The sequence below is a fragment of the Pseudophryne corroboree genome, chromosome 2, assembly GCF_028390025.1.
Source record: "Pseudophryne corroboree isolate aPseCor3 chromosome 2, aPseCor3.hap2, whole genome shotgun sequence".
Taxonomy (NCBI): domain Eukaryota; kingdom Metazoa; phylum Chordata; class Amphibia; order Anura; family Myobatrachidae; genus Pseudophryne; species Pseudophryne corroboree.
In genome coordinates this window covers 439419755-439444206 of record NC_086445.1, presented here as the reverse complement: position 1 = coordinate 439444206, position 24452 = coordinate 439419755, and the positions used below count along the sequence as shown (strand labels likewise).

Below are 24452 nucleotides of genomic sequence, written 5' to 3'. Positions count from 1 at the left end.
ATACCGGCGCCGGGAGCCCGACAGCCGGCATACCGACACTTATTTTCCCTCGTGGGGGTCCACGACCCCCATAGAGGGAGAATAAAATAGCGTGGCGCGCCACCGTGCCCGTAGCGTGGCGAGCGCAGCGAGCCCGCAAGGGGCTCATTTGCGCTCGCCAAGCTGTCGGTAAGCCGGCGGTCGGGCTCCCGGCGCCGGGATGCTGGTCGCCGGGAGCCCGACCGCCGGCCAGCCGTAGTGAACCCGTGGGAGGACGTCAAACACACACTAGGCTGAGGGATAAGGACACACATGGGAAGGTCCTGTGTAGGGGACTTGGACACATGTTAATAGAGTGAGTCCAGCAGTAGGGGCAATCTCTAAAGTGAATTCTCTTTTGAGGGAACGGCTAGGGGAATATATCTTAATTCTCCCATCTAAAAATGGTTCTATAAATTCTACTGAACATTGTGTTAATAGGCATGCTGATAGTCCTGGGAGCAAATTACTTCTTAATCACAGGCAGATGTCTGACCTTGACCAAATAGCAGTTTGCTGCTGGGACAGCAATGCGAGTGGTTCTTACAACACATACACACATAGAGGAAAAAGGATGGGGGGCTGGACTGCACATCCTACGACTAAAGATATTAAGAGGTAGTGTTCCTTCTAGGATTAATATGGGGCAGGGCACCGGACTCCGGGGGCATATTGGTGCGCGTCTGAAGCGGGGGGCGGCCATGTAAATTAGGGGGCGTGGCCACGATAATGTCATTTTAGTGGGCAGTGCGGCCCACAGACGTTGCTATAGGGGGCGTCTGTGGCCATTGACGTTACTGTTGGGGGCGTGCCCAGCACCTCCTTCGGTGCTGGGCTTCCCCCAGCTCACTCCCATAGCGTGAATGGATGCCGTGCGCATGCGCACGGCATCTTTACACGCTGGGAGGGCAGGAAGCGGGTGGCTGTTCTAGCAGGGCGCCGCAGAAGGGGCAGGGCGGATTTTGCCTTTAAAAAATCGGGCAGGGTGCGGCGCCCTTCTAAAACAGCCTAGAGTGAACACTAAAGAAGTGCTATCATGCTGAGGCTACTAATACTATGCTGCAGGAAGAGAAATGATGATCTACACTCCTAGCACTAAGAACTAGAGATGTGCACTTGTGTTTTGGTTTTGGGTTCGGTTCCGCGGCCGTGTTTTGGGTTCGACCGCGTTTTGGCAAAACCTCACCAAATTTTTTTTGTCGGATTCAGGTGTGTTTTGGATTCGGGTGTTTTTTTCAAAAACACTAAAAAACAGCTTAAATTATAGAATTTGGGGGTCATTTTGATCCCATAGTATTATTAACCTCAATAACCATAATTTCCACTCATTTTCAGTCTATTCTGAATACCTCACACCTCACAATATTATTTTTAGTCCTAAAATTTGCACCGAGGTCGCTGGATGACTAAGCTAAGCGACCCTAGTGGCCGACACAAACACCTGGCCCATCTAGGAGTGGCACTGCAGTGTCACGCAGGATGGCCCTTCCAAAAAACCCTCCCCAAACAGCACATGACGCAAAGAAAAAAAGAGGCGCAATGAGGTAGCTGTGTGAGTAAGATAAGCGACCCTAGTGGCCAACACAAACACCTGGCCCATCTAGGAGTGGCACTGCAGTGTCACGCAGGATGTCCCTTCCAAAAAACCCTCCCCAAACAGCACATGACGCAAAGAAAAAAAGAGGCGCAATGAGGTAGCTGTGTGAGTAAGATAAGCGACCCTAGTGGCCGACACAAACACCGGGCCCATCTAGGAGTGGCACTGCAGTGTCACGCAGGATGTCCCTTCCAAAAAACCCTCCCCAAACAGCACATGACGCAAAGAAAAAAAGAGGCGCAATGAGGTAGCTGTGTGAGTAAGATAAGCGACCCTAGTGGCCGACACAAACACCGGGCCCATCTAGGAGTGGCACTGCAGTGTCACGCAGGATGTCCCTTCCAAAAAACCCTCCCCAAACAGCACATGACGCAAAGAAAAAAAGAGGCGCAATGAGGTAGCTGTGTGAGTAAGATAAGCGACCCTAGTGGCCGACACAAACACCGGGCCCATCTAGGAGTGGCACTGCAGTGTCACGCAGGATGGCCCTTCCAAAAAACCCTCCCCAAACAGCACATGACGCAAAGAAAAAAAGAGGCGCAATGAGGTAGCTGTGTGAGGTAAGATAAGCGACCCTAGTGGCTGACACAAACACCTGGCCCATCTAGGAGTGGCACTGCAGTGTCACGCAGGATGTCCCTTCCAAAAAACCCTCCCCAAACAGCACATGACGCAAAGAAAAAAAGAGGCGCAATGAGGTAGCTGTGTGAGTAAGATAAGCGACCCTAGTGGCCGACACAAACACCGGGCCCATCTAGGAGTGGCACTGCAGTGTCACGCAGGATGTCCCTTCCAAAAAACCCTCCCCAAACAGCACATGACGCAAAGAAAAAAAGAGGCGCAATGAGGTAGCTGTGTGAGTAAGATAAGCGACCCTAGTGGCCGACACAAACACCGGGCCCATCTAGGAGTGGCACTGCAGTGTCACGCAGGATGGCCCTTCCAAAAAACACTCCCCAAACAGCACATGACGCAAAGAAAAAAAGAGGCGCAATGAGGTAGCTGTGTGAGTAAGATAAGCGACCCTAGTGGCCGACACAAACACCTGGCCCATCTAGGAGTGGCACTGCAGTGTCACGCAGGATGGCCCTTCCAAAAAACACTCCCCAAACTGCACATGACGCAAAGAAAAATTTAAGAAAAAAGAGGTGCAAGATGGAATTGTCCTTGGGCCCCCCCACCCACCCTTATGTTGTATAAACAGGACATGCACACTTTAACCAACCCATCATTTCAGTGACAGGGTCTGCCACACGACTGTGACTGAAATGACGGGTTGGTTTGGACCCCCACCAAAAAAGAAGCAATCTCTCCTTGCACAAACTGGCTCTACAGAGGCAAGATGTCCACCTCATCATCATTCTCCGATATATCACCGTGTACATCCCCCTCCTCACAGATTATCAATTCGTCCCCACTGGAATCCACCATCTCAGCTCCCTGTGTACTTTGTGGAGGCAATTGCTGCTGGTCAATGTCTCCACGGAGGAATTGATTATAATTCATTTTAATGAACATCATCTTCTCCACATTTTCTGGAAGTAACCTCGTACGCCGATTGCTGACAAGGTGAGCGGCGGCACTAAACACTCTTTCGGAGTACACACTTGTGGGAGGGCAACTTAGGTAGAATAAAGCCAGTTTGTGCAAGGGCCTCCAAATTGCCTCTTTTTCCTGCCAGTATAAGTACGGACTGTGTGACGTGCCTACTTGGATGCGGTCACTCATATAATCCTCCACCATTCTTTTAATGGGGAGAGAATCATATGCAGTGACAGTAGACGACATGTCCGTAATCGTTGACAGGTCCTTCAGTCCGGACCAGATGTCAGCATCAGCAGTCGCTCCAGACTGCCCTGCATCACCGCCAGCGGGTGGGCTCGGAATTCTGAGCCTTTTCCTCGCACCCCCAGTTGCGGGAGAATGTGAAGGAGGAGATGTTGACTGGTCGCGTTCCGCTTGACTTGACAATTTTCTCACCAGCAGGTCTTTGAACCCCAGCAGACTTGTGTCTGCCGGAAAGAGAGATCCAAGGTAGGTTTTAAATCTAGGATCGAGCACGGTGGCCAAAATGTAGTGCTCTGATTTCAACAGATTGACCTCCCGTGAATCCTTGTTAAGCGAATTAAGGGCTCCATCCACAAGTCCCACATGCCTAGCGGAATCGCTCCGTGTTAGCTCCTCCTTCAATGTCTCCAGCTTCTTCTGCAAAAGCCTGATGAGGGGAATGACCTGACTCAGGCTGGCAGTGTCTGAACTGACTTCACGTGTGGCAAGTTCAAAGGGCAGTAGAACCTTGCACAACGTTGAAATCATTCTCCACTGCGCTTGAGTCAGGTGCATTCCACCTCCTATATCGTGCTGAATTGTATAGGCTTGAATGGCCTTTTGCTGCTCCTCCAACCTCTGAAGCATATATAGGGTTGAATTCCACCTCGTTACCACTTCTTGCTTCAGATGATGGCAGGGCAGGTTGAGGCGTTTTTGGTGTTGCTCCAGTCTTCTGTACGTGGTGCCTGTACGCCGAAAGTGTCCCGCAATTCTTCTGGCCACCGACAGCATCTCTTGCACGCCCCTGTCGTTTTTTTAAAAATTCTGCACCACCAAATTCAAGGTATGTGCAAAACATGGGACGTGCTGGAATTTGCCCATATTTAATGCACACACAATATTGCTGGCGTTGTCCGATGCCACAAATCCACAGGAGAGTCCAATTGTAGTAAGCCATTCCGCGATGATCTTCCTCAGTTGCCGTAAGAGGTTTTCAGCTGTGTGCGTATTCTGGAAACCGGTGATACAAAGCGTAGCCTGCCTAGGAAAGAGTTGGCGTTTGCGAGATGCTGCTACTGGTGCCGCCGCTGCTGTTCTTGCGGCGGGAGTCCATACATCTACCCAGTGGGCTGTCACAGTCATATAGTCCTGACCCTGCCCTGCTCCACTTGTCCACATGTCCGTGGTTAAGTGGACATTGGGTACAGCTGCATTTTTTAGGACACTGGTGACTCTTTTTCTGAGGTCTGTGTACATTTTCGGTATCGCCTGCCTAGAGAAATGGAACCTAGATGGTATTTGGTACCGGGGACACAGTACCTCCAACAAGTCTCTAGTTGGCTCTGCAGTAATGATGGATACCGGAACCACGTTTCTCACCACCCAGGATGCCAAGGCCTCAGTTATCCGCTTTGCAGCAGGATGACTGCTGTGATATTTCATCTTCCTCGCAAAGGACTGTTGGACAGTCAATTGCTTGGTGGAAGTAGTGAAAGTGGTCTTACGATTTCCCCTCTGGGATGACCATCGACTCCCAGCAGCAACAACAGCAGCGCCAGCAGCAGTAGGCGTTACACGCAAGGATGCATCGGAGGAATCCCAGGCAGGAGAGGAATCGTCAGAATTGCCAGTGACATGGCCTGCAGGACTATTGGCTTTCCTGGGGAAGGAGGAAATTGACACTGAGGGAGTTGGTGGGGTGGTTTGCGTGAGCTTGGTTACAAGAGGAAGGTATTTACTGGTCAGTGGACTGCTTCCGCTGTCGCCCAAAGTTTTTGAACTTGTCACTGACTTATTATGAATGCGCTGCAGGTGACGTATAAGGGAGGATGTTCCGAGGTGGTTAACGTCCTTACCCCTACTTATTACAGCTTGACAAAGGCAACACACGGCTTGACAAATGTTGTCCGCATTTCTGTTGAAATACTTCCACACCGAAGAGCTGATTTTTTTGGTATTTTCACCAGGCATGTCAACGGCCATATTCCTCCCACGGACAACAGGTGTCTCCCCGGGTGCCTGACTTAAACAAACCACCTCACCATCAGAATCCTCCTTGTCAATTTCCTCCCCAGCGCCAGCAACACCCATATCCTCCTCATCCTGGTGTACTTCAACACTGACATCTTCAATCTGACTATCAGGAACTGGACTGCGGGTGCTCCTTCCAGCACTTGCAGGGTGGCGTGCAAATGGTGGAAGGCGCATGCTCTTCACGTCCAGTGTTGGGAAGGTCAGGCATCGCAACCGACACAATTGGACTCTCCTTGTGGATTTGGGATTTCGAAGAACGCACAGTTCTTTGCGGTGCTTTTGCCAGCTTGAGTCTTTTCATTTTTCTAGTGAGAGGCTGAGTGCTTCCATCCTCATGTGAAGCTGAACCACTAGCCATGAACATAGGCCAGGGCCTCAGCCGTTCCTTGCCACTCCGTGTGGTAAATGGCATATTGGCAAGTTTACGCTTCTCCTCCGACAATTTTATTTTAGGTTTTTGAGTCCTTTTTTTACTGATATTTGGTGTTTTGGATTTTACATGCTCTGTACTATGACATTGGGCATCGGCCTTGGCAGACGACGTTGCTGGCATTTCATCGTCTCGGCCATGACTAGTGGCAGCAGCTTCAGCACGAGGTGGAAGTGGATCTTGATCTTTCCCTAATTTTGGAACCTCAACATTTTTGTTCTCCATATTTTAATAGGCACAACTAAAAGGCACCTCAGGTAAACAATGGAGATGGATGGATACTAGTATACTTATGGATGGACGAGCGACTGCCGACACAGAGGTAGCTACAGCCGTGGACTACCGTACTGTGTCTGCTGCTAATATAGACTGGATGATAATGAGATGAAATCAATATATATATATATATAATATCACACTAGTACTGCAGCCGGACAGGTAGATATATTTATTATGTAATGACTGATGACGGACCTGCTGGACACTGTCAGCTCAGCAGCACCGCAGACTGCTACAGTAAGCTAATATAGTAGTATGTATAAAGAAGAAAGAAAAAAAAAAAAACACGGGTAGGTGGTATACAATTATGGATGGACGAGCGACTGCCGACACAGAGGTAGCTACAGCCGTAGACTACCGTACTGTGTCTGCTGCTAATATAGACTGGATGATAATTAGATGAAATCAATATATATATATATAATATCACACTAGTACTGCAGCCGGACAGGTAGATATATTTATTATGTAATGACTGATGACGGACCTGCTGGACACTGTCAACTCAGCAGCACCGCAGACTGCTACAGTAAGCTACTATAGTAGTATGTATAAAGAAGAAAGAAAAAAAAAACCACGGGTAGGTGGTATACAATTATGGATGGACGAGCGACTGCCGACACAGAGGTAGCTACAGCCGTGGACTACCGTACTGTGTCTGCTGCTAATATAGACTGGATGATAATGAGATGAAATCAATATATATATATATATATATAATATCACACTAGTACTGCAGCCGGACAGGTAGATATATTTATTATGTAATGACTGATGACGGACCTGCTGGACACTGTCAGCTCAGCAGCACCGCAGACTGCTACAGTAAGCTACTATAGTAGTATGTATAAAGAAGAAAGAAAAGAAAAAAACCACGGGTAGGTGGTATACAATTATGGACGGACGAGCGACTGCCGACACAGAGGTAGCTACAGCCGTGGACTACCGTACTGTGTCTGCTGCTAATATAGACTGGATGATAATGAGATGAAATCAATATATATATATATATATATATATATATAATATCACACTAGTACTGCAGCCGGACAGGTAGATATATTTATTATGTAATGACTGATGACAGACCTGCTGGACACTGTCAGCTCAGCAGCACCGCAGACTGCTACAGTAAGCTACTATAGTAGTATGTATAAAGAAGAAAGAAAAGAAAAAAACCACGGGTAGGTGGTATACAATTATGGATGGACGAGCGACTGCCGACACAGAGGTAGCTACAGCCGTGGACTACCGTACTGTGTCTGCTGCTAATATAGACTGGATGATAATGAGATGAAATCAATATATATGTATATATAATATCACTAGTACTGCAGCCGGACAGGTATATATATTTATTATGTAATGACTGATGACGGACCTGCTGGACACTGTCAGCTCAGCAGCACCGCAGACTGCTACAGTAAGCTACTATAGTAGTATGTATAAAGAAGAAAGAAAAAAAAAACCACGGGTAGGTGGTATACAATTATGGATGGACTGCCGAGTGCCGACACAGAGGTAGCTACAGCCGTGGACTAACGTACTGTGTCTGCTGATAATATAGACTGGATGATAATGAGATGAAATCAATATATATATATAATTATATAATATCACTAGTACTGCAGCCGGACAGGTATATATATTTATTATGTAATGACTGATGACGGACCTGCTGGACACTGTCAGCTCAGCAGCACCGCAGACTGCTACAGTAAGCTACTATAGTAGTATGTATAAAGAAGAAAGAAAAAAAAAAAAAAACACGGGTAGGTGCTAGGTGGTATACAATATTATATATATATTATATACAATTATATATATATATATATTAAACTGGTGGTGATTATTAAACTGGTGGTCAGGTCACTGGTCACACTATCAGCAACTTGCAAGTAGTACTCCTGAGTCCTAAGCAGACAATCACAATATATATTATACTGGTGGTCAGTGTGGTCACAAACAATGGCAGTGTGGCACTCTGGCAGCAAAAGTGTGCACTGTACGTTATATGTACTCCTGAGTCCTGCTCTCAGACTCTAACTGCTCCCCACTGTCAGTGTCTCCCCCACAAGTCAGATAATACAGTCACACTATCTCTATCACTTCAGCAAGTACTAGTAGTAGTAGTACTCCTCCTAATGCTCCCCAAAATTACTACTGTGTCTCTCTCTGTCTCACTCTCTTCTCGAATCTCTATAAACGGAGAGGACGCCAGCCACGTCCTCTCCCTATGAATCTCAATGCACGTGTGAAAATGGCGGCGACGCGCGGCTCCTTATATAGAATCAGAGTCTCGCGATAGAATCCGAGCCTCGCGATAATCCGACAGCGTGATGATGACGTTCGGGCGCGCTCGGGTTAACCGAGCAAGGCGGGAAGATCCGAGTCGCTCGGACCCGTGTAAAAAAAACTGAAGTTCGGGCGGGTTCGGATTCCGAGGAACCGAACCCGCTCATCTCTACTAAGAACACGGATAGTAAAAATAATTTAGATAAACCCTCGCAATTAACATGGAGTATAAGTGAAGTTCTTAGCACACATTTGCGCGAATATGTGGGCCCATGTACCACGACCAGGTGACTTCATAACATGGGTCCCTAACACACACACATACCAAAGCCGGCCCAGCTATTGAGTTCAGCAGCACCACATCTAGCCCTACCTCCATTCATTGTAGCTCTACTCCTGCAAGCTGGTGGCCTCTTAAAGCTAAGCTACCACCTACATAACTAAAAAAAAAATCCACTTCCATGGCCCCTCCTTTGGTTAAGTGGAGATTATGGTTTGAATATGTCTCAACGTTTAAGCGACTGCAGAGATCATCTGCCCAGTATGTGTTTCTACAATGATTTGCGATCTGTGGTTTTGATGGAAGGTGTACTACTGTCTGCTTTTTTATATGTTATTATGTGTTATCACTGCTACGTTGTCTCTGGGTTACTCCCCCTTTTATTCCACCTTCCCTCTTCTCCTCCCCTTCCTATGTTATTTTATTGTCTACTGTTAACTCTTTTATTATACTTTTTTTTTTTTTTGTATTCTATATCTTTTATTTGTTACCCATTGACTATTGTAACTTGGCCTATGTTGGTTGTATTCTCAAAACTGCTAATACTTTATTTGTTAAAAGAAAAATGTTTTTAGACTGTGAATTCACTCCTTGCTGGAGCACTGAGGGCTGCTGCTAAAAATTTCTCCCCTTTTTTTTAAAACAAAAATAGTAAAGAAATTTATTGATTTATTTAAATGATGGAAGGAGTGTCCTGGTGGGTGTGGGTAAATCAAGATAAGAGATTGCAGATTCTCCGTTTTGGTTTATGAGTTGGGTTGTAAAGGCCTGTATACACTAGTCGATAAAGTAAATGACGTTGATCATTTTGACCTTTCCTGAGCGACGTTGTTTACTATATCGGCTATTGTGTACGCTGTAATAGACGTGCGATACGTGGCCCCCGCGGATCGTTAATGCTCCTCGGTCTTGGCCGTGCATGCAGCTCAATTTGGACTCCTCGTCCAAAGCTGCATGCTCTGGCCAGCCGCAGCATGACGGTGTATGCCTGCCATCGGGCGGCCCGGGTGGGGGACATACTAGGCGTTGTCGTTTACCGAGCACATCGCTTAGTGTGTACCCATCTTAAGAGAAACTTGGAGAGTGGGGCATCTTAGTAAAATTGTTTCATCCATTGGAGAGCAGCTTTAAAGGCCACATACTATAGTGCCATTGAACTGCCCTGGTGTAATGTGTATCTGAAATACTATAAACTGGGATCTCTGACAGCTGACTGCACTTAAGGTGCATACACACGGTGCAGTGTAACCTTGCGATTTTGACTATGAAAGTTAGTGCAAATCGCACCGTGTGTCCACAGCTTGCAATACTGTTGCGCACTCCCATGGGGTTGGTATTGCAAGAAAGGATAGACACTGCAGGCAAGTCAATCTTGACTATATTGTGTACAATCTAGTACATAGTGTAGTCAAACTTGGCACTAAGTCAAAATCTCAAGTAAAGATAGTCAGTATCGGTTGTTCAGGGCTTCGGGGAGTTCAGGGAAATTTGCAAAGTCAAAATCGGAGATAGTCAATATCTCATAGTGTATATGCATCTTCACAGGGTATCCGGACTCCAGGTCGACAGCACAAAGGTCGACACACTTTAGGTCGACGCCAATTGGTCGACATGCCTTAGGTCGACATGGACAAAAGGTCGACATGGAAAAAGGTCGACATGAGTTTTTCACTATTTTTTTCCTTTTTTTGAACCTTTTCATACTTAACGATCCACGTGGACTACGATTGGAACGGTAAAGTGTGCCGAGCGAAGCGGTAGCGGAGCGAAGGCACCATGCGAGGGGATGCGGTGCACTAATTGGGGTTCCCTGTCACTCTACGAAGAAAACGACACCAAAAAAGCATTAAAAACTCATGTCGACCTTTTTCCATGTCGACCTTTTTCCTGTCGACCTTTTGTCCATGTCGACCTGTTGTCCGTGTCGACCTAAGGCGTGTCGACCAATTGGCGTCAACCTAAAGTGTGTCGACCTTTGTGCTGTCGACCCTGAGTCCCAGACCCCTTTACAGTATGTTAAAAATAAACAAAACCGTGAGGTCTAACTGAATGCACGTAAATAGTATTATTTGAGCTAGTTAGCTAATTCATTTGTTTAGTTTTCCATTAAAACTGACTTTAAATCTGTAATGCTGTAAATAAATTTTTGTCTGTTACCACAGTAATAGGGCAGATGTATTAAGCCTGGAGAAGTGATAAAGCCGTGATAAAGCAGCAGTACCTGGAAGATGATAGCGCACCAGCCAATCAACTCCTAACTGTCAATTTACATATTGGAGCTGATTGGCTTGTGCATTATCACCTTGCTTTTATCACTGCTTTATCACTTCCCTAGGCTTAATACATCTGCCCCACTCTTTGGTAACACAGTGGTGGAACAAACTTTTGTTTTGTTTCATGTTGGTTTATTATTGTATAATTTGGCTTATTGCTTTAATTACAGCTTTAATTTTAGCATGGTCTTTTGTGTTTTTACATAAAGCAACATTGTAAGGGTGATGCATAAAAAAAAATATTGTTTCTTTTTTAATGCAATAAACGTCATAAATTTCTTTTGTAGGTTTTGGCTTTGTAACCTTTGAAAATGAAGATGTTGTGGAGAAAGTCTGTGAAATTCATTTCCATGAAATAAACAACAAAATGGTACGTCTTTTACTGCAAATTTACATTTTATTTAGCCTTTGAGTTTTAGATCTTAAACATATGTACATAGATGATGGTGTTTAACTGTTGTAGAATTAACAATCCGTATTGTATAATTTCTGCTGATCAAATAAGCTGCTACACTACTAAATGGAAATGAATGACCCCCATGCATCTATGAGGTGATTCCCTGACCCTGCTGGAAACACAAATCCGCCATCAGCGGCCAGCAATCGGCAAGCCATTGTGTAAGGTAACCATGTTAATAACGCCTGTTTTGCTAATCCCGACTGTTTTCGGTCGAGATCTTTTAATCTAGATTTTTAAGAATGTTTAATCCCAGTCCCACAAACCTGGCCATTGGGGTATCGGGGAATTGCCCAAATAAATCTCAGATTTACTGTGTATGGGGTCCATATGGGCCTTATTCAGATATTCAGACTCTAAATTGAGACCATTTTCAGTCTCAATGTAACCAAGTTGTTTTTTTTTTTTTTTCGGGGGGGGGGGGGGGGGGGGGGGTCTCAGCCATCGGAGACTAGGGGGCTGAGACTTGTAATGCAATGGGTGGGGAATTGCGGGAGGTGGCTGCTGGCCACCAGTCCTATTTATAAAATTATAGTAATAGTGTATTTTATTGTAGTACCCATATTTTGCTTTATTTTTAGCTTGTGTTCTCTGCTCCTTGCTTCTTTGAGCAGTGCAGTTATGTATGCATTGTATATTGGCCTTGTATGTGTTCACAGAGTATAAATTCAATAATGGAGCTTTTAGAGCAGATAAGATCAAAGCAATCTTCTTAGCATATGCTGGAGGCCTGACTCAATATTTGACTTGCTAATTCTTTCCTAGGGCACGGAAATAATATTGTTCATTTTGTTCTTACCGTTACATACAACAAGAAAAGAAATACCTTGCATTGACTCCTATTTAAATCCTTTTTTTTTTGTTCCCCAAAACTGTACTGGATTACGGTTTCATTAATCACACTAGAAACAAGGACCTTTCAGCAGGGTACCTGTACTTCCTAAGTAATCTAGAACACCAGCAAATAATATTTAAACAAAATATATTTTTTATTCTGAAAGAAATGTAATCATTTCTTTTCTATATTTCTGGTTATCCTGTAGAGCAGGCATTCCTAATCTTGGTCCTCAATGCTCACTAACAGTCCAGGTTTTAGTGATTTCCATGCTTGAGCACAGGTGACTTACTTAGTATCTCAATTTTTTCGATTTAACCATCCGTGCTGAAGCCTCGATATCACTAAAACCTGCACCTTTAGAACCATTTCACACCAGCCGGTTTGTTCCGGGCGGCTTTTTGCCATGGCTGGAATTTAGTTAAATGCAGAACTGCGTATGTCCTTTCACACGGCACGGTTCCGGCCCGGCAGCCGGACTTTTCAGTGGATATTACCGGCTGCAACCCGGCAGCCAGGCTGGAACCGTGCCGTGTGAAAGGACATATGCAGTTCTGCATTTAACTAAATTCCAGCCATGGCAAAGAGCCGCCCGGGACAAACTGGCTGGTGTGAAATGGTCCTAACATTGCAGGTTTTAGTGATATCAAGGCTTCAGCACAGATGGTTAAATCAAAATAATTAAGATACTCATTAAGTCAGCTGTGCTCAAGCATGGGGCTGTGCCGTCCAAACAGCTCGGTGCATAACATTGTCCAATACACCCTTTCACACACACCAGTTTTTCAGTGGCTGCTGTGAGCTTCTGCACCTATACTATGCCCCCAAACATGACAGCAAGTGCACACATGACAACTGTAGTGGGGGTAGGAAAGATGGCAGAAATAGATATTGATATTGAGAGGCTTATGCGTTTAGTAGAGGACAGACCTGTTTTGTCCAGCTTTTTTAAAACCACAGCATTGAAACCAGCTAAAAGCCATTGCATGTGAAAGGCGCTGCCATCCGGCAAAAAAACGGAAAACCTTTGTCCACCTTTTTGCTGGCCGGTCAAAACCGGTGTGTGAGAAACAGGCATATAAGTGTGCTTTGAGGACCGAGGTTGGAAATGTTTGCTGTAGTGGTATGAATGGTTCCAGGGTTATACAAAATAAATATAAAATATTTTTTGGGGGAATAAATCTGTTGCACTCTATTGGGGGAATTCAATTAGCCGCTGAAGTATACCAGAAGCCAGGAGTAATCGGGGATTGCTTTTCTGCTGTCTCAGCAGCTTGGAAAAAGAATCCCAGATACCTAGTGGGTTAATGGGGACCGTGACCCTGTTAACAATGTGAATCCATACATTTTCAACAGATTATCTGTGTTAACACCTGTTAACCGCCGTTAACATGCTAATTTAAATGTTTTGGGTTAAAATAGGGGTGCAGTTGAATAGACATGGGCATTAAAGACCAAGGCTGCCTCTCTTTTTCCCCCGATGAAAACTTTTTATGGGTAATTGAATTCCCCCTCTATGTCTGCAATCTGTAAGGTGTTTAAGATGCGTTACCACTGGTGAGTAGAAAGTACAAATGTATAAAATAACCATGTACCATGATTACGCACAGTAGCGGATCTTGCCACGGGCAAGCAGGACTTTTGCCCGGGGCGCCGCCTTCCCGAGGGCGCCGGCGCCATCCGGACGGCGCCGCACCATGGCAAGATCCGCACTGTGCCCCCCGCTTTGAAGGGAACCAGACGCGTAGCGTCTAGTTTCCCTTCATGGAGAGGACCTTTGTTGTGCGGTGCGCGATGACGTCATCGCGCACCGCACAGCAAAGGTCCTCTCCATGAAGGGAAACTAGACACTACGGTCTAGTTTCCCTTCATGGAGAGGACCTTTGCTGTGAGGTGCGCGATGACGTCATCGTGCACCGCACAGCATAGTGGCACAGACACTAGGGGTCATAATTGACCTCTAGTGTCGATGCTGTTCTTTGGGAGAGACGTAATAACGTCTCACCCATAGATCGAGGAGAGGAGAGAAGAGCGGCGCCGGCGGAGGAGGTCTGCAGCGGTCTGGATCAGGAACGGGGATAGTAAGTATACTTTTTTTTATTTTATTTTTTCTTTCAGCGGCGCTACAGGGGGCACAAATGGGGGCGTAACTGACCACGCCCCCATTTGAAGCCACGCCCCTATACTTTGCCCAGGGCGCCACAAGGGCAAGAACTGACCCTGATTACGCAGGTCCGGTCTACAGAATGCAAATGTTGGCAGTATAATTTGCCTGGGTTGGCTGTTTTTCTGATAACTTTGTTAAACCTTCTTCCAGACCAAACTGCGGTTTACAAACTACACACCCACACATTTCCTCCATGTTTTATCTGGATATTTGCTCTGTATATGAAAGAAGTTAATACATATAATTGTGTAAAGTTTATTAATTTAAGACTTAAATATTTCTTGCAAGTTTTCCAGGACTTGCAGCATATTATTATAATACCCAAACTTGCCCCATGTAAACATCAAGATTGCCACGAAGGCAAGTACTGCACTAGAAGCATTTATTTGTCATTTTTCCTATTAGTACAGTTTGTAGGTCAGTATATTTGTATTGCATTTAAGCAAAAAGCATAGTTTTAAAATAATTTCCAAGTACAGTACACTTTGCTGTTGAGCAGGTGCATCTAAGCACATTATGTACTGTCCTGTCTCAGCAGACATACCTTACTGTGGGCTTCACAGACTATAATGTCATTTATTGCATTTTAAATGCTGCTCTTCAATAAATATTAATTTATACAGCCCAGAGCATACGCATAAATAGAACATTCAGTTAAATATACAGAACAAGGCAAGTTGTTTAATGCATTTTGGTCAGAATTTAAAAATAGATATTTCCTAGGACACAAATTTCCTTTGCTTAAATCAAAGCCTGGCACTGAGTCCCTGGAAAGGGGTGGTCTTCTGTATGCCGGCGGTCGGGCTCCCGGCGCTCAGTATACCGGCGCCGGGAGCCCGACAGCCGGCATACCGACACTTATTTTCCCTCGTGGGGGTCCACGACCCCCATAGAGGGAGAATAAAATAGTGTGGTGCGCGTAGCGCGCCACCGTGCCCGTAGCGTGGCGAGCGCAGCGAGCCCGCAAGGGGCTCATTTGCGCTCGCCACACTGTCGGTAAGCCGGCGGTCGGCCTCCCGGCGCCGGTATGCTGGTCGCCGGGAGCCCGACCGCCGGCCAGCCGTAGTGAACCCCCTGGAAAGGGTGTGACAGCTGAGGGTTGTATCCGCTAACATAGCATTGTGTTTCTGGTCAGTATTTATAACTAATGTTTTCACTTGTATAGCAGGCCTAAGTGGTGCTTTTTCTACCCTTGGAATTTTTTCTTTCTCTTACGTCCTAGAGGATACTGGGGTCCATTTAGTACCATGGGGTATAGATGTGTTATCTAGGAGCCATGGGCACTTTAAAAATTTGATCGTTTGGGCTGGCTCCTCCCTCTATGCTCCTCCTACCAGACTCCGTTTAGAAAATGTGCCCGGAGGAGCCGGTCACGCTGAAGAAAGCTCCTGAAGAGTTTTCTGCATATTTTATGTGTTTGTTATTTTCAGGCAGGACTGGATAGCACCAGCCTGCCTGCTTCGTGGGACTTAGGAAGGGTTAATGATCCCGTTCCCCACTGACAGGACACTGAGCTCCCGAGGGACCTATTCGCAAGCTCATCACGACGAGCGTACAGTCCCGCAGCACACCGCCACCCCTAACAGAGCCAGAAGAATGAAGAGTGGTGAGTACTGAGCCGGTGTCCTAGCTGGCAAGGCACCGCCCATTATGGCGGCACGAGGGTACGGAGACGCACGGCTTCTAAATGGGGCGGAATGCGTCTCCGGACACAGTACACAACTGCGTCCCCGTACACTGTACGCAGTACCCATAGTGGCACAACAGCCTTAAAACGGTTTTCTCCATTTTAAGCACCAGATTCCTCAGCCAGTATAAAAAAAGTGGGAAGACTGCGTGCCATTGAAGGGGTAGGGCTTCACTATGAAAGTATCCAGCAGCTCACCAGCGCCATTTTCCCTTTGCAGTGTACACAGACACTGACTGACAGGGATTCGCAACTCCTCCAGTGTGACTCCAAATTACCTCAGCGGTACCAGGAGGTCATAGCAAGGGGGGAGCGATTACTAGTATACTATCAGGGTACTTAGTCTGCAACCCGGCTAAGCTTAGCATTTGCAATAAGGGCGTGGTGGGGGCTGGCTCCAAACATCTTTGTGTCTCCCTGAAGGGCTCTTTGTGGGTTAATTGTGCTTAACCTTTCCTGTGTGTGTGTGCTGTCACATTACATTGTCAGGCAAAGAGTGTGTGTCTTGTACCGCAGAGTGTTCCTCTTCACCAGGGGGCTCACTACTTGGCACTCAGGGTTCACAGACTTGCGGGGCTGAACCAGAATGGGTTAATTCTCTTAAGGGAATTATCTCCACTCTTTCTACAAAATTGTCCCGCAATGAGAAATAGACGCAATACGTAAAACAGACTGTGGTTGAGTTTATGAACAGAGATTCAGTCCCCAAGACAGCATCTTAGTCCCCTCTCATTTGTCCGCAAAAGCGATCTCTGGCCCATATCCTGCAGTCTGACTGATGCTGACAGGTCAGACATAGAGGAGGGGGAGGTGGACTCAGAGGTGGGGGGGGGGGGGGGGGGTGCAGCTCTGACACAGGGAATATAGGCTCTTATAGAAGCTATCAGAGATGTTCTGCATATTCCTGATAAGGTGTCAGACGAGTATGAGGGATTTTATTTTAATGTAAAAAAGAAGTCCTCAGTCACTTTTCCTACATTAAAGGAATTGAATACCCTGTTTGAAGAACCATGGGTTAATCCTGATAAGAAGTTTCTGATCCCTAAAAGGTTACTCTCATCTTTTCCTCTGGAGGATAGGAAAAAAATGATAAAATCCACCGATAGTGGACGCATCAGTCTCTAGGCTGTCACGAAAAATTGTATTGCCTGTTCCTGGTGCAGCCTCCCTAAAAGACACGGCTGATCGTAAAACTGAGACTACACTCAAATCATTGTACACAGCTACTGGGGTGGCCCAAAGACCCACTAATGCATGTGCGTGGATCACTAAAGCCATTTCAAAATGGTCAGGTAACCTAATTGAGGGGTTAGATTCCTTGTCTAGGGGGTATGTTGTCTTACTCCTTCAGCATATACAGGACTCTGCTAACTTTATGGTGGAAGCCATAAAGGAAAGAGGCGTGCTTAACGCACGCACCACCGCTATGGCAGTGTCGGCACGCAGAGGCTTGTGGCTACGCCAGTGGACTGCTGACGCGGATTCCAGGAAAGGCGTGGAAGGCCTACCATTCACAGGAGAAGCCTTGTTCAGAGATGAATTAGACAAATGGATCTCCACAGCTACTGCGGGTAAGTCTACGTATCTTCCTTCCACAGCCCCCCCCCCCCCCCCCCCAACCAAGAAGTCTTATTCATCTTCTAAGTTACAGTCCTTTCCCAAGTTCAAGGGCAAATCCAGGGGTGCTTCTTCGTCCTCCAGCGGCGCAAGTGGTAAACCACGCAAACCAGCAGGAGCTCAGGAACAGAGCTCAGGCTCTGATTCCTCAAAGATGTCAGCATGACGGTGGACCGCAATGCCTGGAAAGCTGTCGGGTAGGAGCTCGCCTACAATTCTTGAGTCATATCTGGTCAAATTCATGCCAGAATTCCTGGGTCATAGATCTTATTTCCCAGGGCTACAGACTGGAGTACCAAGAGCTCCCACCTCACAGATTCTTCAAATCAGGCTTGCCAGTTTCACAAGAGGCAAGTATAACTTTACAGCATGCCATCCAAAAACTGGTACAGACTCACGTCATTGTTCTAGTTCCACCTCATCAGCTAAACAAGGGGTACTATTCCAACTTGTTTATAGTACCGAAACCAGACGGTTCGGTAAGACCAATTTTTAACCTCGAGTTGTTGAACCCGTACTTACTAGTGTTTAAATTCAAGATGGCGTCTCTGAGAGAGGTGATCACAGGTCTGGAGGAGGGGGAATTCCTAGTGTCTCTGGATAGCAAAGATGCGTACCTTCACATTCCGATCTGGCCGCCTCATCAGGCTTACCTACGGTTTGCACTGCAGAACTGTCACTACCAGTTCCAGGCCCTGCCATTTGGTCTCTCCACGGCACCAAGGGTGTTCACCAAGGTGATGGCAGAGATGACGTTTCTACTCTGCCAACAGGGAGTGAACATAATTCCATACCTGGACAATCTCCTCATAAAAGCACCGTCCAGGGAAAGGTTGCTGGACAGCATTGCTCTCTTAACCAAACTTCTCCAGGATCATGGGTGGATTCTGAACCTTTCCGAAATCTTACCTATAACCAACACGGAGGCTCCCATTCCTGGGAATGATACTGGATACAGAGTCGCAGAAGGTGTTTCTTCCATTGAAAAGGGCATTAGTTATCCAGTCGATGGTTCGGGATGTCCTGAAGCCAACCCGGCTATTGGTGCATCTATGCATTCGCCTTCTGGGGAAAATGGTGGCCTCTTACGATGTTTTTCAATACGGAAGGTTTCACACAAGACCCTTCCAGCTCAATCTATTGGACAAATGGTCACGATTGCATCTTCACATGCAACAGAGGATCCCTTCTGTGGTGGCTACGGACTTCTCATCACAAACGCAAGCCTCAGAGGTTGGGGAGCAGTCACTCGGGGGGGTGCCGTTTCAAGGAAGATGGTCCAGTCAGGAAGTCGTCCTTCCCATCAACATTCTGGAACTCTCAGGGCCATATACAACACCCTTCTGCAGGCCTCACACCTTCAAGATCAGGCCATTCAGGTCCAGTCGGACAATGTGACGGCAGTAACGTACATAAACCGACAGGGCGGAACGAAAAGCAGAGCAACAATGTCAGAGGTGTCAAGAATTCTCCTCTGGGCAGAGAGAAACGCTGTGGCGTTGTCAGCAGTCTTCATTCCAGGAGTAGACAACTGGGAATAAGACTTCCTCAGCAGACACGACCTACATCCGGCGGGAGTGGGGCCTTCACCCGGAAGTGTTCAGGTGCTTGACAAGTCGATGGGGATATACACAGATCGACATGATGGCCTCTCGTATCAACAAGAAGCTCAAGCGGTATTGTTCAAGGTTGAGAGACCCACAGACGGTGGCGGTAGACGCCCTGACGACTACATGGGTCTATCGGACGGTGTACGTGTTTCCTCCACTTCCTCTGATCCCAAGAATTCTAAAGAGAATAAAAAGGGAAAAGGTTCAAGCAATTCTAATTGATCCTGACTGGCCAAGGAGGGCCTGGTACGCGGACCTTCTGGAGATGCTTCTCGAAGATCCGTGGCCTTTTCCTCTTCGCGAGGATCTTCTGCAACAGGGCCCATTCGTCTAACAGGACTTACCGCAGCTACGTTTGACGGCATGGAAGTTAAATGGCTGATTCTAGCCAGGAAAGGGATCCCTAGCAAGGTTAATCCCGACTATAATCCAAGCAAGGAAAGGGGTAACGTCTAAGCATTACCATCGGATTTGGAAGAAATATGTCTTTTGGTGTGAGAGCAGAAAATGTTCTGCAGTGGAATTTCATCTGGGACGTTTCCTGCTTTTTCTACAAGCAGGAGTGGATGTGGGCCTACGTCTGAGCTCCATAAAAGTCCAGATTTCGCCCTTGTCCATTTTCTTTCAGAAACAATTGGCTTTTATCCCTGAGGTCCAGACGTTCTTGAAATGTGTTCTGCACATCCAACCTCCCTTTGTGCCTCCCACGGCACCTTGGGATCTCAATGTGGTGGTGCATTTCCTCCAATCGGACTGGTTTGAACCTTTACAGGAGGTGGACGTAAAATATCTTACGTGGAAGACCGTCACACTGCTGACCTTGTCTTCAGCAAGACGTGTGTCGGAGCTAGGGGCTTTGTCTCACAAAAGTCCCTATTTAATTTTCCATGAGGATAGAGCTGAACTCAGAACTCGTCAGCAATTTCTTCCTAAGAAGGTGTCTGCTACTTCAAAGTCTTTGGATGTCGTGAGGGCTTTGAAAGTGTATGTGAAAATAACAGCTCGTCACAGAAAGACTGACTCGCTACATGTTCTCTATGATCCCAATAAGATTGAGTGTCCTGCTTCAAAGCAGACAGTTGCACGCTGGATCAGACTTACTATCCAGCATGCTTATTCTATGGCAAGTTTGCCATGTTCAAAATCTGTACAGGTTCACTCTACTAGGTCGGTGGGTTCCTCCTGGGCGGCTCGGCTTTACAGCTCTGCTGAGCAGCTACTTGGTCAGGTTTGAACATGTTTGCAAAGTTCTACAAGTTCGATACTTTGCCTCTGAGGACCTAAAGTTTGGTCAATCAGTTCTGCATGAACCTCGGTACTCTACCACCCAGTTTGAGAGCTTTGGTACATCCCCATGATACTCAATGGACCCCAGTATCCTCTAGGACGTAAGAGAAAATAGGATTTTAATTACCTACCCGTAAATCCTTTTCTCGTAGTCCGTAGAGGATACTGGGCGCCCACCCAGTGCTTCGTTCTTCCTGCACTGTTACTTGGTTAAGTAATGTTGGTTCAGCCGTTGCTGTTCCTGTTTCAAGTTTGGTTAGCTTGGCTTTCCTCTTGTTGTGTGTGCTGGAATCTCACCACTATCCTTGTCTATCCTTCTCTCAAATTATGTCTGTCTCCTCGGGCACAGTTTCCTAGTCTGGTAGGAGGGCATAGAGGGAGGAGCCAGCCCACACTATCAAATTCTTAAAGTGCCCATGGCTCCTCATGGACCCGTCTATACCCCATGGTACTAAATGGACCCTAGTATCCTCTACGGACTACGAGAAAAGGATTTACCGGTAGGTAATTAAAATCCTATTTTTTCTCCCCTGCTGGTTCCTATCCGCAGGGGACCAAAAAATTATCTATTTTGCTTTGTACGTTAGCGCCACATGACGACCAAGCTGTTTGTCCCCAATAGAAATATAGTAATAGACTAAACTTACTAAAATGTACTGTATGTTCATGTAAATATTGATTTTATTGTTGGGTTTTTTTCCCTTTCAAGCTTCGTAAATGGACCGATGTGATATCTTACATGTACGCAAAACAATTTTGTCAAACTGTCTTATGACAACTAGCAGTCTTGTGTTGGGGACCTATTTGACATGCTAACCAACATGCCCAACAGGGAAACAAATGGCAGAAAATAAAATCTGTGTTGTGTCCAGCTCATGGCTCAGTCAAAAAGGGTTTTGCGACTTGCCACATTATTTAGAAATTTGTAACCCTGGCCTGTGTACAATCAAATCTCATGATTGGCATTCAACCTTATATAAATCTGTATGAAAAGCTCTTTTTACAGTCATGTGTAAAAGTATAAGCTCTAAACAAATAAAATGTGAAGAAAGCCATGGTCAACAGCAGTACCACCTTGTAAGAATAATCCGATACAATATAATTATATTGAAACTAAAGTATCATTAACATTTATGTTTTAGTATATATTTTATGAGCTATTACTTTGTATTATGTATACAGTATAATTTTTTGGTATAGTGCTGTTTATACTTTTCATTTCCCATGGTTTATTAACCATTTGCCTGGCATAGTTGCATCGTTTGCGACCACACCAGGCAGTGCATTATCTGATCTAGTCCCAAATGATGCAACCAGTCATATACATGGCGTGGGCGGCTGTCGTAAGATAATCTTCTTGCAGCTGTCACTCACAGAGTGAGCTCCCGGCCCCTCTGCCTCCCTGCACTTTCTCCCAGTGGCTGTTGTGCTGCCGATCAGCATGGCAGGACACCCTGCCCGGCGACTGCACAGAGGAGCACTGTCCATGATACAAAAATTAACCCCCATAGTCCACCTAGTGTGTACCTGGTGACAGCTCAGATGAGCAGGCGCTGGAAAAACAAAATCATGATGGTTTCCGAAGGTTGTGATCCAATGTTTGAAAAAAATACTTTACAAATATTTAAAAAAAGAATAATTTTGGATAAGTTGAAATAGTTCAGTATGATATCCCCACTGTCGGGATCCCGGTGGTCAGGAGACCGACGCCGGGATGCCAACAGTCAGAATACTAGTGGCAAGTGCAACATATCCCCTCGCGAGCTCGCCATGCTTTGGGCGTCACAGGGCTATATTTCCCATTGGGTGGAGATGTAGACCGCCGGTATTTCATCAGGTGGCGGGCGTCCTGCGTCTGTATCCTGACCATCGGGATCCCGGCAGCCGGCAACTTCATTTCCTCCTGTTCTTCGTGTAATTCGCTCATTAAATAAAAAACAACACAATTTTATTTGGAGAAAAATGGTGGTTAATTTAAGTAAATGAACGCATCAAGCTGCGCAGTTGCTCAGAAAAACTAGACATATTTATTTCTCTGACGTCCTAGTGGATGCTGGGTACTCCGTAAGGACCATGGGGAATAGATGGGCTTCGCAGGAGACTGGGCACTCTTAAAAGAAACATTAGGTACTATATCTGGGGTGCACTGGCTCCTCCCTCTATGCCCCTCCTCCAGACCTCAGTTAGAATCTGTGCCCGGCCAGAGCTGGATGCACCTAGTGGGCTCTCCTGAGTTCACTAGAAAAGAAAGTATTTGTTAGGTTTTTTATTTTCAGTGAGATCTGCTGGCAACAGACTCACTGCTACGAGGGACTGAGGGGAGAGAAGCAAACCTACCTGCTTGCAGCTAGCTTGTGCTTCTAAGGCTACTGGACACCATTAGCTCCAGAGGGCCCGACCTCGATCGTCCGTTCCCGGAGCCGTGCCGCCGTCCCCCTTGCAGAGCCAGAAGACGGAAGATAAAGATGAAAAACGGCGGCTGAAGACTCCTGTCTTCATTAAGGTAGCGCACAGCACTGCAGCTGTGCGCCATTGCTCCCATAGCACACCACACATTCCGGTCACTGTTGGGTGCAGGGCGCTGGGGGGGGGCGCCCTGGGCAGCAATTAGTTTACCTTTTGGCATAAATTAGCACATAATACAGTGTATAAACCCCGCCATTAACATTATAAAAAGCGGGAGAAGCCCGCCGCTGAGGGGGCGGGGCTATCTTCCTCAGCACAGCCAGCGCCATTTTCTCTTCACAGCTCCGCTGGAAGGACGCTCCCCAGGCTCTCCCCTGCAGTATCCAGTATGACAAGGGTAAAAAAGAGAGGGGGGGCACATAAATTTAGGCGCAATTTGTGTATTAGCAGCTATTGGGAAAAATCACAGTATAGTGGAAATCCCTGTGTTATATAGCGCTGTGGTGTGTGCTGGCATACTCTCTCTCTGTCTCCCCAAAGGACTTTCTGGGGTCCTGTCCTCAGTCAAGAGCATTCCCTGTGTGTGTGCGGTGTGTCGGTACGGCTGTGTCGACATGTTTGATGAGGAGGACTACGTGGAGGCGGAGCAGGAGCCGATAAGTGTGATGACGCCCCCTACGGGGCCGACACCAGAGTGGATGGATATGTGGAAGGTATTAACCGACAGTGTCAACTCTTTACATAAAAGGTTCGATGACGTAACAGCCTTGGGACAGCCGGCATCTCAGCCCGCGCCTGGCCAGGCGTCTCAGAGGCCATCAGGGGCTCAAAAACGCCCGCTAGATCAGATGGCAGACACAGATGTCGACACGGAGTCTGACTCCAGTGTAGACGAGGATGAGACAAATGTACAGTCCACAAGGGCCATCCGATGCATGATTACGGCAATGAAAAATGTATTGCACATTTCTGACATTAACCCGGTTACCACTAAAAAGGGTATTATGTTTGGGGAGAAAAAGCAGCCAGTGACTTTTCCCCCATCTGATGAATTAAATGAATTGTGTGAAGAAGCGTGGTGTTCCCCTGATAAGAAACTAGTGATTTCTAAGAGGTTACTGATGGCGTACCCTTTCCCGCCAACGGATAGGTTACGCTGGGAGACATCCCCTAGGGTGGACAAGGCGCTCACATGATTATCTAAAAGGGTGGCACTGCCGTCTCAGGATACGGCCGCCCTACAGGAGCCTGCAGATAGAAAGCAGGAGGCTATCCTGAAGTCTGTATATACACACTCAGGTACTATACTGAGAACTGCTATTGCTTCAGCATGGATGTGTAGTGCTGCAGCAGCATGGTCTGATACCCTGTCAGACAACATTGATACCCTCGACAGGGATGCTATTTTGC

At 46.6% G+C, this 24452-nt stretch overlaps 1 protein-coding gene across 8 annotated transcripts in view; it reads left to right on the top strand.

The window, feature by feature from the left end:
- Window positions 1–24452, top strand: part of MSI2 (musashi RNA binding protein 2) — a 1055328-nt gene that overhangs the window by 663201 nt on the left and 367675 nt on the right. For all 8 annotated transcript variants that reach the window (XM_063953648.1, XM_063953647.1, XM_063953646.1 and 5 more), the window contains exon 8: window positions 11264–11346. In XM_063953648.1, the coding sequence (XP_063809718.1) occupies window positions 11264–11346 (83 nt within the window). The remainder of the gene's footprint in view (window positions 1–11263; window positions 11347–24452) is intronic.